We start from the raw sequence: 17,325 nt of genomic DNA, 5'->3' as shown, positions 1-17,325 counted from the left end.
AGATGTTTTTGTTTTGTCAGCCTTAAAAGTTACGTGGTAATTTGAATATCTTGTAGTAAGCCTAAGGTATTCTATTCTTCATGATGTGACATTTTCTTCTCTTAGGTTACCTTAAACCCATATTTTATAAAACACGTTCATCGAAAAAGTAACAAGTACTTAATAGTAGATTAGAAGCATTTTGATGTCTATTTTTGGAAATGAAAAGTTGAGCAGTTCTCTGAAAATGTAAATCCTGGTAATTCTAATTCCATAATAGATCTCAACCCTTATCCCTTCCACTGATAAAAATGATCAGTTCACACACTACGTTAAACTCTTTGGCAGCTTCCCATGGCAACTAGAATAAAGCTCAAACCCTTTTTTGTGTCTTACAAAGCCTTTTGTGATCTGGCTTCCTTCTGCCTTTCCAGCCTTATCTTTTATGTCCCTTTTTTCTCTTTTCACTGTGCTTCATCCATGCTCTCCTGCCAGTTTCCCAAACAGAGCTCTCTTGGACTCAGCATTTGTTCCCGTCATTCGGGCCTCAAATGTTACCTCAGAGAGACCTTTCCTGAAGTTTCTAACTACAGCAAGTTTCCACCCCGTCTCATTTGTTTTCTGTCATGAGCCACTGTTTATTTTTACTCTTTCCTTCTGTATTGTCTGTCTTTTCTCCACCCACCCCCAACCCACCTACTAGAATGTAAGCTGCGTAAGGACAAGGAACTTTTCTATCTGATTTTGCATCCTGTCCACACTGCCTAAGTACTCTATGTGGCACGTACTAAGAAAAAAACAACTAAGAAAATGCATGCTTCCCTGGGGTCTTAGCTCTTGGGGTGAGGTGCAGTGCTGAATCTGTTTACTGGAGAACTGGTACACTTTATCAAAACATGATACCCATCAGAGCCTCCTAAGATTGTCATAAGGCTGCTAGCACTGGCAGCTGCCGAGGTTAGATGTGTACTCTCGCTTTTACTGAGCACATGCTGATGTAGTTGGCTCTACTCAGCACAATTATACATGGAGCTCTTAACCCAGGGTACATGGTACTCCATCCCTACCTGAGTCAAGCAGTTCCTGTGGGTTGAGAACTCATGACTTTTTCTGGATATGTACCTTAGGCATCGCAGATACTACCTCTTGCCCCATCCCATATAGGTATGTGCGGAGTCACTGAGGCTTCAGCCAACTGAAGAATGGTAGTTTAGTTAGAGTGAGGCAGAGAGCGTCTGTGGGACCCAGGCCTGGTACGTGGCCAGTGCTACTGCTAGTTACTTAGAGCTGCATCAGAAAAGAAAATTTACCTGGTCTCTAGGTTGAAGAGGCGAACTGGGTCTTAACTAAAATCGTCCATCAGTTCTTAGCCTAAATGTCTCTGCCTCAGAGAGAACCATCATTATAACTGAAAACAGCCTCCCAATTCATCTCATATCACATTTGTGCAATCTGTTTATACCCAGTAGTTTCTCGTTTAGATGTTAGTTACCTGGCTTTGCCACAGTGGAACGTAAACATCATAAGTGTAGATGCCCTGTTTATGTTAATATCTTAGCCCCAGTGTTTACGATACTATCTAGCACGTGTTTGTTAGCTGCCCAGAGAGTCAGCCCCTGACTCATGGCAGTCCGTGCACAACAGAACAAAATGGTGCCTGGTCCTGCACCATCCCCATGATTGGTCACAGATCAAACCACTGTGATGCATAGTTTTCGTTGGCTGATTTTCAGAAGTAGATCGCCAGGCCCTTCTTCCTAGTTCGTCTGAGTCTGGAAGACTAAACACGTAGCACATGTCCTGTGCCATCGAGTTGATTACAAGTCATAACAACTCTATAGAATGGAGTAGAACTGCCACATAGGGTTTCCTAGGCTGTAACCTTTACAGGGGAGCCCTGGTGGCACAGTGGAGCTTGGCAGCTAACCAGAAGGTTGGCAGTTCTGAATCTACCAGCTGCTCCTTGGAAATCCTATGGGGCAGTTCTGCTCTGTCCTGTAGGGTCACTGTGAGTCAGAATCGACTTGAAAGCAATGGGTGTGGTTTTTGTTAACCCTTACCGGAGCAGGTCGCCAGGTATTTTCTCCCACGGAGCAGCTGGGGGGTTCCAACGGCCAACCTTTCAGTTAGCATCCAAGCACTTAATTATTGCACTGCCAGAGTTCCTACCTAGCACATAGTGGGTTCTTGATAAATCTTAACTGAATGACATTAAAAGACCAGTTCCAAGTATGCTCTGTGATAATACTTTGTTTGCTGTGTAGTCAACACTGGTGATGTGAACACCACAATCAAGAGAGATAAATCTTAACTGAATGACATTAAAAGACCAGTTCCAAGTATGTTCTGTGATAATACTTTGTTTGCTATGTAGTCGACACTGGTGATGTGAACACCGCGATCAAGAGAGCACTTTACAGCTCTTTTGTAGGTTAGCTGGTATTTTCTTCTAGCTGGCTACAGTGATGGCAGAAAACTGAGCTTCGTTGGTTAGCCCGATGCTCTCTGTTCTGAATTTCTCACAGTGAGACTCTATAACAACAAGACCCTCAGGTAACAAGCATACCAAAAGACAGTACTTGGTTTTTAGCCTTACACTTAATTAAACAAAAAGTGCTTGTGAATAACGTGGGCTGTTTTGTTTGTTTCCCTGACAGCCATCTCCGTCAGCGATCACACCGCCCTTGCTCAGTTCTGCAAAGATGAGAAAATAGAATTCGTGGTTGTTGGACCAGAGGCGCCTCTGGCTGCTGGTAAAGTTTGTGTCTGTTTGTTGTTGCAGCATGTACAGTGTCTACGGGAGGTTAAAGATCTTCTACTCTGGCTCACGTTCGCAGATGAGGACGTCTAATACAGTGTCACGTTGGGAAAGAAATTTCACTCTTCTGAAATTTACGCATCCTAGATCTTTTCTCAGACAGTAACGAGATGAGTGCAAGGTCAGATTTGTAACCCTAGGGAACGTTTTGTGTGTGCCAGTGGTCTCCTGACTCTTAGCCAACTTTGGGTACTGTCACACATATATAAGGTAGAAAAAGTGGGCTGGGTTCAGTCCTCGGTCTCATTTCATTCTGCTGTATTCTGGCATCCATATAATAAGTTCTGTAATTGTATATAACGACGTTTGCTGAACTTGAGTCACATGTTAGTAACGTTATCATTTATATTTATTAGACGACTTGAAAAACATAGCTGTTCATCTGCTTTGTCCAGATGAGCCTGGAAATGGAAACTTGGTTTAAATCCTACTTCGTCTTCAGTGTGAAAAGCCCCTGGAGAGGACTTGGTTCACTTAAGGCTCCTCGTTTCCTCAACAGGAGTTGTTGGTAACCTGACATCTGCAGGTGTGCGATGCTTTGGCCCCACAGCAGAAGCGGCTCAGTTAGAGTCCAGCAAAAGGTTTGCCAAAGAGTTTATGGATCAACATGGAATCCCAACTGCAAAATGGAGAGCTTTCACCAAACCTGAAGAAGCCTGCAGCTTTATCATGAGGTAGATCGCGGGCTGCCTAGGAAGGGCAGTTGTTTTGTTGTGAGATTTAAATGCATGGATCACTTTTATGTTCAAAATGTAATGGTACGTGCTTATGCTGAGTCAGAAATTTAGAGTATGGTTATGAAAAAAAAGTTCACAGTAAATATTGGGTAGGTCACCTTTTACTGATATCAGAATAAAATGGGATCCTACACCTATATTAAACTCTGGCGGCATAGTGGTTAGGAGCTATGGCTGCTGAACAAAAAGGTTGGGAGTTCAAATCCAGCAGGTGCTCCTTGGAAGCTCTGGGGGAGTTCTCTGTCCTATAGGGTCACTATGAGACGGAATCAACTTGACAGCAATGGGTTTGGGTTTTTTTTGGTTCACGTGTATTTATACGATCTCGTGACCTTGCAGAAAGATGATTTTCCGATTAGGAGCCCTGGTGGCACAGTGATTAAGAGCTATGGCCAAAAGGTCAGCAGTTCGAATCCACCGGCCGCTCCTTGGAAACCCAATGGGGCAGTTCTCTGTCCTATAGTACCTCTGTGAGTCGGAATTCACTCTACAGTAATGAGTAATTAGTGAGTCTTTCCTAGAGACGAAGTCCCTCCCGCCCTGCAGTACTGTGCTCTTTTCACAGCCAGATTGACAAACAGCAGTGTTTTCAACATAAAGGGCATTGATTTTTTTGTCATAAATAATTAACCAGGGTGACGAATTATCGTTTGGTCTGTTGCCATCACTCCAGCTCTAAATCTTAAAGGCAAACATCCTTTGTTCTCTAATGTGGAAAACATTGAGCAATTAGTGAATGTTGGCAGACACATTCTTTTGCCCCCCCCCCCTTTTTTTTTCTGACACGTCTTCCTGAGACTTGGTGTGTTTTTCTTTCATTTGAATCAATTTCATTCCTTGTGATGATTCTATAGGGTTTCTTAGACACTGAATATGATTATTTAGTAGTAGCCAGATGCCCTGGTTACGTCTTTCCAGATCCCCAGCCCCACTCAACAGAAGAAACTACCAGCAGCAGCTTTATATGTGGACTTGCAGAAATGATCTGTGTCTACATCCTTGTATTGGTCTTAATATAACCACGTTTTCTAAGTGAATAAGCATAGGGTTTGCTACTTTGTAATTTAAAGACCTTTCCATATTTCCTCTATTAAAAAAAAAAAAAAAAACCTACTGCTGTCCAGTCGATTTTCATCCACTCTACACATCTGTTTTATTCTTACGAAGATTGTTTTCATAACAGAAAAAGCTTAGGTGATGTCATGATAAGTGAAAAAAAGCAAAATTGAATGTAGTGTTACAGTCACAACTGTAAAGGAACGTGTAGGAAAAAATCCCGCTGGGAAGGACATCAGAATCACGATACGCCACAGTGGTCGCAGTAACATCATTGTAAAACCCAAGGGATTTAAAACCTGAAACAGTGAGGATTTGTTGGACGTTGAAGTTTAATCTGTCTTCACAGTGCAGACTTCCCTGCATTGGTTGTGAAGGCCAGTGGTCTCGCTGCTGGGAAAGGGGTGATCGTTGCAAAGAGCAAAGAAGAGGCCTGCAAAGCCGTCCAAGACATCATGCAGGTAGCTTGATTTTTCTGGAAAAGTTCAGTTTTCTATTCACGCCGGATGTACTGTTTTTAGTTGTAAATATATATGTAACAAAACACTTGCCATTTTAACATCTTACTTGTACGATTCAGTGACGTTCATTACGTTCATCGTGTTTTCCAATCATCACCGCCATCCGTTTCTACATTTTCCCATCACCCTTCAAAGAAGCCCGGTGTCCCCTGAGCAGTTGAGTTCCTTTTTCCCCTTCCTCCTTGCTGTCCGTGACCACTTTTATGCTTTGGTTTCTATACACTTGCCCATTCTAGACAATTCGTATAAGTGAGATCATATAGTGTTTGTCCTTCTGGATAAATAAATGTCTCTCAAGATGGGGGGAAACACATCTTGCAAACACACAGGTCATGTATTTTTCGCAGTAGAGTGTGTATTACAATCCATCTCTGTAAAAGGGTATTGTAGATCTACACTGGTGGCTAAATCTGACTCAATTCTTTTGAAATAAGTTCTAGCATCCTTTGTTGTCTGCTACTCAAAAGACAGAAAATCCTCAAACTACGGAGTATATAATTCTCAAATCAGCTGTGAGGACAAAAGTACATGTCCCGTGTATCCCAAGCCTAAGAGGAGCAGAGCAACGAAGTAATATACTTGGCTTTTCTTTTGTGCTCCATCTTGGCTGTTGTGGGTTTTTCTTCCGTCATACAAATCTGCCTTCAGAGGTGTATTTTGGTATGATTATTGTAGACAGACATACCTAATTGGGAGTAAGGATTATATGACGATAATGAAAATATCTGTTTTCCTGTTAAAATATTTGAAACTTGAAAGCCAAACCTCAGGAAAGCGTTAGTAATGTGATCACTTCATCTGTGCCAGTGCCAGTTCTGCGTTGTTGCCACACTGAAAATCAGCATTCGTTTATTCCACTGAGGCTTTCAGAAAGGACAGGTCAGGCAGCTACCAGCATACTGGGTTGTAATACAAATGGTGGAAAATGCAGAAGTCAACTAGGTGAAGGCTAAAAGCTTAGAAATTTACTGACTTTTTGTTGTCGTTGTTGTTAAAACCTACAATTAGGACAAAGCTTTTGGAGCAGCTGGAGAAACAGTTGTCATTGAAGAGCTTCTCGAAGGAGAAGAGGTGTCTGTACGTATACTTCTTGCTGTTGGCTTTTATACCGTCCTAGGTGGTTGGTTTAGTCATCTAGTGCTGCCATGACAGAAATACCACAAGTGGATGGCTTTAGCAAAGAGAAATTTATTTTCTCACAGTCAAGTAGGTTACGAGTCCAAATTCAGGGCGTCAGCTCCAGGGAAAGGCTTTCTCTCTCAGTCAGCTCTGGATGAAGGTCCTTGTCCTCAGTCTTCCCCTGGTCGAGGAGCTTCTCAGGTGCAGGGACCCTGTATCCAAAGGATGCACTCTGCTCCTGGTGCTGCTTTTGCTGCTTTCTGGGTGGTATGAGGTCCCCAACTCTCTGCTTGCTTCCCTTTTATCTCTTGAGAGATAAAGGGTGGTACAGACCACACCCAGGGAAACTCCCTTTACCTTGGATCAGGGAGGTGACCTGAGTAAGGGTGGTGTTACAATCCCACCCTGATCCTCTCAACATAAAATTATAATCACAGACTAGAGGACAACCGCAGAATACTGGGAATCATGGCCTAACCAAGTTGATACATATTTGGGGGGGGTGCCTAATTCAATCCATGACATATACCTTGTAAGAAGCTGTTTTATCTGATTTAGGAGCCCCCAAAAGACTTGATTTACCCTGGTTGCTTCATCTGAAACCGAAGCCCCCCTTCCCCTCCCCCCCAGCTACAAAGGAATTTATATGTGTTCCATACCTGGAATGCAAACACACAGAGAACTTTTATCATTTCTTTTAATTGTCCCTCCTGTACTGGTGGGGGAGCACAATAACATTTCACACACTGATATTCTAGATTCATCCAAACATTAGTGGTTTTTGTTTCACAAAGCTCTCTATATGATAAATAGTGGAATAAAGCCACCTTAAATAAGATTCTAGTGCCAGCAAGCTTAATGGTGGAATATTTTATTTTGAGAGTAGCTTCGTTTTTCCCTAACCTAGCTCAGAAATTGCAGATCCTTCAGAAGTCGAATATACAACATCTTCTGGTTTTTGATGTACGTACCTTGGGGTTATTTATTTTTCAACTCATTATGCTTCAAATAAGAAACTTTTCTTTAAGAGTAGGTAAAACCAAAAACCAAACCCATTGCCATCAAGTAGATTCCAACTCCTAGTGACCCTATAGGACAGAGTAGAATACCCTATAGGTTTTCCAAGGAGTGCCTGGTTTTGAACTGCAGAACTTTTGGTTAGTAGCCAAATGCTTAACCACTGCACCACCAGGGCCAAGAGTAGGTAAAATATATGTAATTTGTCTTAGTAAGTTATTTTTTTACTTTTCTGGCATTTAACTGAGTGGACTGTTTTGTTTTCTCTGTAGTGCCTGTGTTTCACTGATGGAAGAACTGTGGCCTCTATGCCCCCAGCACAGGACCATAAGCGATTGCTGGAAGGAGATCTTGGCCCCAACACGGGGGGCATGGGAGCCTATTGCCCAGCACCTCAGGTACTTCGCAGCTGCCTGACTGAAATTCAGTAATATGTGATCTTCTCAAAGAGCTCTTCTTCTGGGGTTTTTTTGTTTTTGTTTTTTTGTAAATTATTAATGAACAAGTCAGTTTTTCTATTAGATGTGAAGTATCTCTTCTGATCTCCTTTCGTGGAGGAATTGTCACGGTAATTAGTGGCCCTGTCTTTAAAACTATCTTTTTCTGTTGCTAAAAGCCTTGGAAGAATGAAGCTAAGCCAGTTGAACAGATCCTCTCAAACCCCTCCTCCCAACATCCTGTTGTTAATCCATGGGAGCCTGTTGCGGTCTAGACTTATCTTTTCTTCATCTTCAGATAGTCAGGGCTCAGGACATAAGTGCTCAGTAAATGTGTATGTGTACATGGGTGCATGCGTGTGTGTCATAGAGACATGAGTTGAAAACCAAGTGAAATCATAATTTGTTCTTCTGGTCTTACTGCTTCATAAAGGATAGATAAAGTGTGCTTCCAGCAGTTTCTGGACAATATGAGAAATCTGCGTTGAGCTTGTTATAAGTAAATTAGCACTTGAGAAACTCACCCCTTTTCACTGATGATAGTCGTGATCGTTTGTACTTACGGCGCCTTTTAGATATTTTTCTTTGTTAAAAGATCGAAAACAAAACTATACATAACTCGGTTTTTTATTTTGACTTTACGTATTGGAAGGAACCACGGTGGCACAGTGGCTAGAGCTCTCGGCTGCTAACTGGTAGGTTGGCAGTTCAAACCCACCAGCTGCTCTGCAGAAGAAAAATGTGGCAATCTGCTTCCGTAAAGATTCACAGCCTTGGAAACGCTGTGGGGCAGTTCTACTCTGTCCTGTAGAGTTGCTGTGAGTCAGAATCGACTCAAGAGCAGTGGGTTTGGTTTGGTTTGGGTGTAAGTATTGAAACTACATTTGGTAATGGTGATTTTAATTTAAGAACCGTCCACGAGTTTAATTTTGACAGATTTATTAACTCAGATTCTTAAGTATATATACTTGTGAACTCTGCATAGAATGTACTAGATGGATACAAAGGAGCTTCAGAGTGAAAAGAGACTTTTTTTTTTTTCCATCATTATGTTTAAGGGAACTATTTTTGGTGAGCTTTTTTAAGAGTATATGCTTTTGGAAGCCTGTAGTTTTAGTGGTAAGAGGTGATTAAACAATCAGCCGAGTCCTGAAATGGAGGCTGATACTGCTTTCACTTGGCATTAATCATGGAATCCAGCCTCTGCTTGTGCTAATTTACCAGAACACTCATTACTTAACAAATTAAAGTATTAACATGCATTTGCCAAGGCAATGAGGAACAGGGTAAAAGAAAAGGGTGTGTGTGCATGCAAATTGTGCACACAGAAGCACAGGGACATGGAGATGGCAGTACTAGCTGTGTGGCCTGGACTGTGAATTATTTTACTTCAGAGCTCTTCCTTCTTATCCTGTCAAAATAAAGCTGAAATACTCGATAGGGTCATTGTGAGAATTTTTAAAGTTTATGAATTTGAAGTACTCAGCCCATCTCAGGTAGTCAATAAATGATAGTTCTTATTTTCTGCTTTCATTCTTCAGTGATACTATTTGAGATGGTTTTTTTTTTTTAAATAACATCCATGACATTTACGTGTATCTGTGTTCCCAGGTTTCTAAGGATTTGTTACTAAAAATTAAGAATACTATTCTTCAGAGGACAGTGGATGGCATGCAGCAGGCGGGCACGCCATACACAGGTGAGAGCAATGACACCGTTATAGACGTTATTTATAGGGTAACACAGCACCTTTGGCAAAACTATTTCTTTTCCACTACCTTTTAACCGACCATTATTGTAACATTTGTTATGTTTATTCTAGAATTTTGAGTGTTAGAAGTTTATGTTCTAGACTTCATAGTCGCAATACAATATCTTCATTACAGATCCCTTTTTTTTTTTTTTCTTTTTTTAATAAAGGTGTTTTGTATGCTGGTATAATGCTGACCAAGGATGGCCCAAAAGTTCTGGAGTTTAATTGTCGTTTTGGTGACCCAGAGTGCCAAGTGAGTAACATTAATATTATTATGTATGTGATTAAAAACATGACATATGATAGAAACATATAAAAGTGTTAGTTTGTAGAAGAGTGGTGGTGCTTTTGTTTTGGGATTTATCGGCCTGGAAGGAAATTACCTTTGAAAAATATTGCAAGTTCTTCTAGTACCCCAATGAATACAATATCTAAGGAAAACTAAGATTTGTCTCATTTGCCGTGTTGACTATGTCCGTCCAGGTAATTCTCCCACTTCTTAAAAGTGACCTTTATGAAGTGATCCAGTCCACCTTGGACGGCCTACTCTGCACAGCTCTGCCCGTTTGGCTGGAACACCGCACCGCCATCGCTGTCGTCATGGCAAGCAAAGGTTATCCTGGAGACTACACCAAGGGTGTGGAGATCACAGGTGAGTATCAAGGAGGAAGAGAGTGACTGACAGCGTGACAGGTGGCCAGAGCCACAGGGGGACCCCTTCCATGCTCACGCTGTGCACCTTTTTGAGGCTCCGAAACCATCCAAAACCTTTCAGGGGTCCTTAACATGACTACGTTGCTTATTGGATGTGTGTGTGCAAATATCCAGAATCACTGTGTTCAAAGAGCTGCCATCCGTATCTTTTCCTGCAAAAAGAAGACCTACATGAGCCTCATCAAGGTTTCAGAGTGTCACCCACCCACCCAGAGCCAGGGAAAAAACAGCAATATGTAAGAGTCAGAGGAACGTTAGTGTAAACTTTATCAATAACGTTTTAGAAGCATGGTCTCTGAATGATAACAGATACATACAGCCTCATGTCGTTTGTGTCCAATAGTCACTTGAGTGGCAGAACTCAAACAATTTCAATGTAATTGTGGTCAGGTGCCATTGAGTCACTTCCGACTCATAGTAACCCTACAAGACAGAGTAAAACTACCCCATAGGGTTTCCTAGGCTATAATTTTGCAGGAGCAGATCGCTGGGTCTTTTCTCCCACAGAGCCACTGGTGAGTTTGAGCTGCTGATCTTTTGGTTGGCAGCTGAGCGCTCAACCATTGCGCCACCAGGTCTTCTTTTCAGAAGTATAGCCTTTTGTTTACAGGAGGTAAGGGGTCTAGTTAGATGATGTTAAATCAAATAGTGTTTTAAAATGCCAATTAAATTCCCGTTCCAAAGGCAGAGCTTTATGACCCCTGACAAGCTGTAGTTTGGCCTCCCCCAATACCCAGCCAACACCCCGTTTACTGTCTTTCCAAGACATCAAGTCTTCCTGGGAAGCCCACATGTAGAAACTGGGACAGTGGGGAATTAATTGCTTTTTGAAATGGACAAAGGAAGAAAGGATAGAACCAACATCCCTTATATTGGTGAAATTTGTCTAAGATTCAGACAAATCTACAACAGTCATTTCCACCTTAGCAGACTTTTGTATTGGATACCTGTGAATATTTTAAAAAATTATCAAAAAATTAAAGAAGTCATCTTGTCATGCAACCAACATGCCAGAAAGGGAATAGAAAAACTAAGGGTATAAGGAAGTTTTTTGTTTGCTTGATTTTGTTTGTTTTTTAATTAAGAGGTTATCTTTGTATAAGCAATCTACTTTGGTCATTTTAAAACACAGAAATTACAGTCTAATAATGTTTTAAGTGTAAAATTTTACCCAAAAGCTTAAAAATAGTTCAAAAGAAAATGAAGCCAGGGATTTTATGCTGAGCCCAGAACCTAAATCAAATTTGTCTTAAAATGTCATAGTTGACATGTTAAGGGAAGGATTACTTAAGAATATGTTTTATGCTGCATTGATTCTATTAGTTATAAAAAAAGAAAGCAACTTTACCTGAACAGCTATGATTAAAAAAAATTTTTACTCTTCAGTGAAAAATAGATGTTGAATGCAGGATTTGTTCAGTGATGTTTGTGTTTTATATGTATATATAGTTTTTTGTTTTTTAAGTTCTAATAACCTTGTATTTTCAAATCTCAAACGTCAGAGGCCTTAATTTCATTTTCTTCTTCACAGCAACAGTGGTTTTTAGGGATTTATGAACAGAAAAACTAAGAGTATAATCATGAAATTTATGATAGCCCAAGTTTTTAGGAATGTAGTTATCACCCTAAAGCAGAACAGAGAGAAAAAGAAACCAATTTTAATTACTGTTGTATTACGTTAATTCCAGGAGTCCCAGCGCTGTAGTGGTTAAGCGTTCGGCTGCCATACTGAAAGGTTCAGTCCCACTAGCTGCACGTGCAGTCAGCTTCCAAAAAGATTTACAGCCTTGGAAACCCTGTGGGACAGTTCTGCTCTGTCCTGTGAGTCGTTATGAGCCAGAATTCCACTCAACAGCAGTGGGTTTGGTTTTGATTTTACCTTTATTCCTGCCTGAGAGGATTCTTGTGAAGATGGGTTTAAATGTGATGAAGAATTAAAAAAGGAACTTCTGAGAATTGAAAATCACTTTACGAGTGTGAAATACTGTGATTTCGGGTAACAGGTAAAATGTGCTCTCTTATAGGGTTTCCTGAGGCTCAAGCGTTAGGACTGGAGGTGTTCCAAGCAGGCACTGCCCTGAAGGACGGCAAAGTGGTGACTAACGGGGGTAGAGTCCTCACAGTAACCGCCATCCGGGAAAATCTCCCATCAGCACTTGAAGAGGCCAAGAAGGGATTGGCTACTATAAAGTTTGAGGGAGCCGTTTATAGGAAGGACATTGGCTATCGTGCCCTAGCCTTCCTCCAGCAGCCCGGGTAAAATTCTTCTCTGGAAGTGACTATAGCACCGTTTTAGAGCTGCCCTAGAGGGCCAGGTGGAAAACTCCATTGACCCTGTACCACCTTACTCTGTATTCTCTGCTCTCTGTGGACTGACCTAATCTTTAGACTGTATTTTGAAACAAAACTGGTTACGGTGTTCAAATGAAATGGAAAAGTTTCATGGTAACCCTTTATGTCTGAAGTTTGGCTGAATCATGGTGATATTAAGGATTTTTTTTTTTTTTCTCTTCAGTTGTCAAGTATGTGAATATCATTGATGTATTTTTTTATTTAAATTGTAGTTCCTGTTTTTGTCCAGAGAATTCAAGATGAGAGTTTCGGTCATCTAACTTTTGTACTTGATTTGATTATAGTGTGAATTTTGGCAGTTCCATTTGGTCACTACCTGTATGTTTATATCTATTACTGAAATGCATTTTTTGACCCTTTATTGATTCATTTATTGGTATATACAATCGTTTTCTTGTAAAAATAAACTGTTAACTGCAGATGTGGACATTTTGATTGTTTAAGTATATATCCCGTTTAATATTGTTCATTAAGTACATCTGTGGGTCATAAGGAGCCCTGATGGCATAGTGGTTACGAGCTCAGCTGCTAACCAGAAGTTCGGCAGTTCAAGTCCCTAGCTACTCCATGGATACTCTGTAGAGCAGTTCTGTGTCCTATATGATCGCTGTGAGTCAGAATCAACTCAATGGCAATGAGTCTTTGGGTTTTATGGGTCAAAAATATATTAGGAAGAAATGAGATTTTAACTCAAGCTATAAATACTGTTACTGAGAGGCAGATTTTTAAAGTTTAAACATTGGAATATTTTCAGAGTCAAGAACATTAAAATATCATGCTAAAATTCATTTTTCACTTTGAAATAACTATATTTCACTAAAATGACCTATTTCAAGAGACTGCAGTCTTAATTCCAGTCTTTATTTTAAGCTTAAAGATGAAGAAAATGAAAGGGCATAACTGCTGGTTATTACCAAGGAAGAAAGTTTTCCAAACCAGTAGGACTTTGTTTCCTACCTAAAGGCGACCCGAGGCCGGCTGCTCATTTGATTGGAGTTAACTGGCTACGTTGTCAACTCTAGTTGAGTAGCTTCTTTCTAATAAACGTATTTCTTCATTTATCACTGCATCCCAGTAAGACTACTGAATTCACAGTGCTGTTCATGAACGTGATCTCTGAATGGACCACTCATACGAGATGACCCTGAGCTGTGGCAGATGGAACCAAGCACTGGATGTCGTTAGCTGGTCATAGTTTTTAATCTTGTTTCTTACAGTCATCAGCTGTAAGAAAACGCATAAATTCTTACTGCAGTAAGAACTCAGCTTGCGTGTTCAGAGATTTCTTTGTAGAGTTCTCATAACCCTAATTTTCACTTTTTTGCCTTGATTTTGGCACTCCTTCTGGTGTCAAAATTGAGCAGAGAAAGATGGTGGCAAAATAACAGCTTATGTAGCTGCCTGTGAGAAGTGGTTTTGGAAGCAATAGTTTAAGTTAGAACCATGGTTTTCAGTGGAGGTGATGCCATAGAATCAACTAGGGAGATTTTTAAAACACATTTCAGATCCCAGGACTTGCCCTAAAAAACCAACCCATTGCTGTTGAGATGATTCCAACTCATAGCGACCCTATAGACAGAGTAGAACTGCTCTGTAGGGGTTCCAAGGAGTGGCTGGTAGATTTGAACTACGAACCTTTTGGTTAGTAGCCATAGCTCTTAACCACTACACTACCAGGGTCCCAGACCTGCCTTAAACCAGTTAAAGTGAAATCTCTAAGGATGGGGCCCGGGCATTGATTTTTTTTCCTTTTTTTTTTTTTAGTTTTCAAGCACCTTAAGGGATTTGGAAACACTTGGGATATCTTCTGCTTTAAGTCGTATTTTAAGATTATAATAATTTCCCCTGACATTTAGGTGATAGTGTTTTCTTGTGTTTTGTTTCTTTAATTCTTCAGGGGTCTGACTTATAAGGACTCTGGAGTAGATATTGCAGCTGGAGATATGCTGGTCAAGAAAATTAAGCCTTTAGCCAGAGCCACCTCCAGACCGGGTAAGTCAGACCTTAACTTTATTAATTCATGAAATTTGACAGACATCGTGAATTGACTTGGACTTTACATTTAATGGAAGGAAACGTTCCAAATTAAAGCCCGGTTACCGTGAGGTCTTAGTCTACTAAAGCCAAGCCCGTCGTCTCCCTTCACTCTTGTCTACCCGTCGTCTTCCTTCGCTCTTGTCTCTAATATTCAGGGGAGCATTTCTTATCTATCGTGTTAAATTCAAAAGGGTATTTATGCCACTTTCATGTCTAATTACTTTCTTGATCAATTCTTTGAACCCATGGTGCTTTCTTAGCCATACTCAGGAAAGGCATCTTTTATTTTAGCCATTCCTTTTTTTTTTTACCGTTTTAGCCGTTCTTATGTGGAAGTACTATTTGTGTTTAATTAATCTGTGAAAATGTAGCAAGTAATTAATTTCCTCTCCAACAGGCTGTGAAGTTGATCTTGGAGGTTTTGCTGGTCTTTTTGATTTGAAAGCAGCCGGTTTCAAAGATCCTCTCCTGGCCTCTGGAACAGATGGCGTTGGAACTAAACTAAAGGTAATCAGACACCTTTGTGAATAAAGGCTTTTGTGAAAGATAACAGGGAACTTCCCGTGTATCAAATGTATATTTTTCCCTTTTGACAGATGCAAGCTAAAAAGAACCGTGCCACAGACACATGTAATACGGCTAAAATGTCTGTGTGTCTCTGACAACACAGTGTTACTGAGGCTTTATCTGCATGGAAGGGTATTTTAGGGAACAAAAGGGATATTTTTGGAGCCAAGTAGATGATCAGGATTTAGTGTTCTAAACCCTGGTGGTGTAGTGGTTAAGAGTTCAGCTGCTAACCAAAAGGTTGGCAGTTGGAATCTACCAGGCACTCCAATAGGGTCTCTATGAGTCAGGTACCACTCAACAGCAGTGAGCTTAGTTTTGGTTTTTTTGGGTGGCACAAACATTTAAGCACTCAGCTATTAACCGAAAGATTGGCAATTCAAACCCACCCAGAGGTACCTTGGAAGAAAGGCCTGGTGATCTGCTTCTAAAAGGTCATAACCATGAAAATCCTATGGACCACAGTTTTACTCTGCAACTCCAGGGGTCACCATGAGTCGGACTCACCTTGGCAGCAACTGGTTTTGTTTTTAGTGTTCTTTTGCCTTTAGGTTTTTTTTTTTTAATAATTTTTATTGTGCTTTAAAAAGTGAAAGTTTACAAATCAAGTCAGTCTCTCACCCAAAAACCCATACACACCTTGTTACACACACTCAATTACTCTCCGCCTAATGAGACAGCCCACTCTCTCCCTCCAGTCTCTTTTTTCATGTTTTTTTTTTTTTTCACCAGCTTCTAACCCCCTCCACCCTCTCATCTCCCCTCCAGGCAGGAGATGCCAACATAGTCTCAAGCCTGATCCAAGAAGCTCACTCCTCACCAGCATCCCTCTCCAACCCATTGTCGAGTCCAATCCATGTCTGAAGAGTTGGCTTCGGGAATCGTTCCTGTCCTGGGGCAACTGCCTTTAGGTTTTAAAGCTGCTAGCCAAAAGGCAGTGGTATTTGTTAGCCTCCACTGAGAGATTGACACGAGACAGACAATTTGGAACTTATTCACTTACGTGGATATTTCTGTTGTTTTTCCTGTAGATTGCCCAGCTGTGCAATAAACATGATACCATTGGTCAGGATCTGGTTGCAATGTGTGTCAATGATGTCCTGGCGCAAGGGGCAGAGCCTCTTTTCTTCCTGGACTACTTCTCCTGTGGCAAACTCGAGCTTGATACGGCAGAAGCTGTTGTCGCTGGCGTCGCTGAAGCTTGCAGAAAAGCTCAATGTGCCCTCCTTGGTACTAGTGTCCATTTTAGTCACACATCCTTCTGTTAAATATATCTTAGCATAGACGAGATTGGTACCAGTATGGCTAGCAAGAGAGATTCTCCATTACAAGATGAGGCAGGTAAAACGTAGGTATTACTACCTGAAGAAAACTTGGAACCTGGCCCCCTCAAACCCCTCCTCAAGGGTTACCCATCTCCACCCTTCTTGGCAGCCCCCTCAGCAGCGAGACCTAAGGGTTGTTTACCCCTCACTGGTCCTACAGCAAAGGCAGATGGGCACGTGTTCACACAGAATGGATTGAGAATAAAATGTATGCAAGTTTATAGAAATAGTGCTTCAGTGTATATACGAGAATTTTCACCAAAATTTGTAGGTTAGCCAAGGAACTGAGTTATGTCTTATTTATTTATTTATTTATTTATTTGTTGTTGTTGTTGAGAATATACACAGCAGAACATAACCAATTCAACAGTTTCCACATACACGATTTGGTGACATTGATTACATTCTTCAAGTTGTACAATCATTCTCACCTTCCTTTTCTGAATTGTTCTTCCTCCCTTAACATAAACTCACTGCCCCCTAGGTTTCCTGTCTATCAAGTTGCTATTGTCAATTTGATCCTGTATAGATAGAAACTATCTCTTTTATGTTACCATTTCTGTGGGCAAGCCTGTCCGAAAGCCAAAAACTGCCTTCTCAACCATCTTCCAAAGCATAGTTTCTAATTTGGAGTCTGCCTGCCTGTACAGGTATCATTTTTCTAAGCCTGTACCATCATCTGGAAACTGGAGTCATTGTAAACATCAAACATATATGAAAGCATTTCAGAAACTAAATTACTATAGAAATGATGTATTCAGCTGAGCATTCATCCCATTAGAGTAACGAGGTTTGGTAGCTATACACATCCTTGCAGGGATATTACCATATCTCACCCTGTTTTCCCTGAAATTCTGCTTGGTTGAAACTTCTGTTAGGCAACTAATAGTAAT

General features: G+C 40.9%; 1 protein-coding gene across 7 annotated transcripts in view; it reads left to right on the top strand.

Moving 5' to 3' along the window:
• The window catches only part of GART (phosphoribosylglycinamide formyltransferase, phosphoribosylglycinamide synthetase, phosphoribosylaminoimidazole synthetase), a 34,310-nt gene that overhangs the window by 1,358 nt on the left and 15,627 nt on the right, over positions 1 to 17,325 (top strand). For 4 of the 7 annotated variants that reach the window (XM_023548452.2, XM_023548451.2, XM_023548450.2 and 1 more), the window contains 12 exons: positions 2,637 to 2,732; positions 3,297 to 3,471; positions 4,940 to 5,051; positions 6,120 to 6,188; positions 7,520 to 7,645; positions 9,296 to 9,383; positions 9,605 to 9,690; positions 9,921 to 10,089; positions 12,176 to 12,407; positions 14,401 to 14,495; positions 14,938 to 15,047; positions 16,139 to 16,337. In XM_023548452.2, the coding sequence (XP_023404220.1) occupies positions 2,637 to 2,732; positions 3,297 to 3,471; positions 4,940 to 5,051; positions 6,120 to 6,188; positions 7,520 to 7,645; positions 9,296 to 9,383; positions 9,605 to 9,690; positions 9,921 to 10,089; positions 12,176 to 12,407; positions 14,401 to 14,495; positions 14,938 to 15,047; positions 16,139 to 16,337 (1,557 nt within the window). Of the gene's footprint in view, positions 1 to 2,399; positions 2,533 to 2,636; positions 2,733 to 3,296; positions 3,472 to 4,939; positions 5,052 to 6,119; positions 6,189 to 7,519; positions 7,646 to 9,295; positions 9,384 to 9,604; positions 9,691 to 9,920; positions 10,090 to 12,175; positions 12,408 to 14,400; positions 14,496 to 14,937; positions 15,048 to 15,875; positions 16,094 to 16,138; positions 16,338 to 17,325 lie in introns of those variants that run through there. The other 3 variants (XM_064273212.1, XM_064273211.1, XM_064273213.1) reach the window with 3 other exon arrangements.

Source organism: Loxodonta africana, chromosome 20 (genome assembly GCF_030014295.1).
Source record: "Loxodonta africana isolate mLoxAfr1 chromosome 20, mLoxAfr1.hap2, whole genome shotgun sequence".
In the NCBI taxonomy this organism is placed as follows: Eukaryota; Metazoa; Chordata; class Mammalia; order Proboscidea; family Elephantidae; genus Loxodonta; species Loxodonta africana.
Note: the sequence above shows the minus strand (reverse complement) of the source record. Positions and strands in the feature narration are given on the sequence as shown.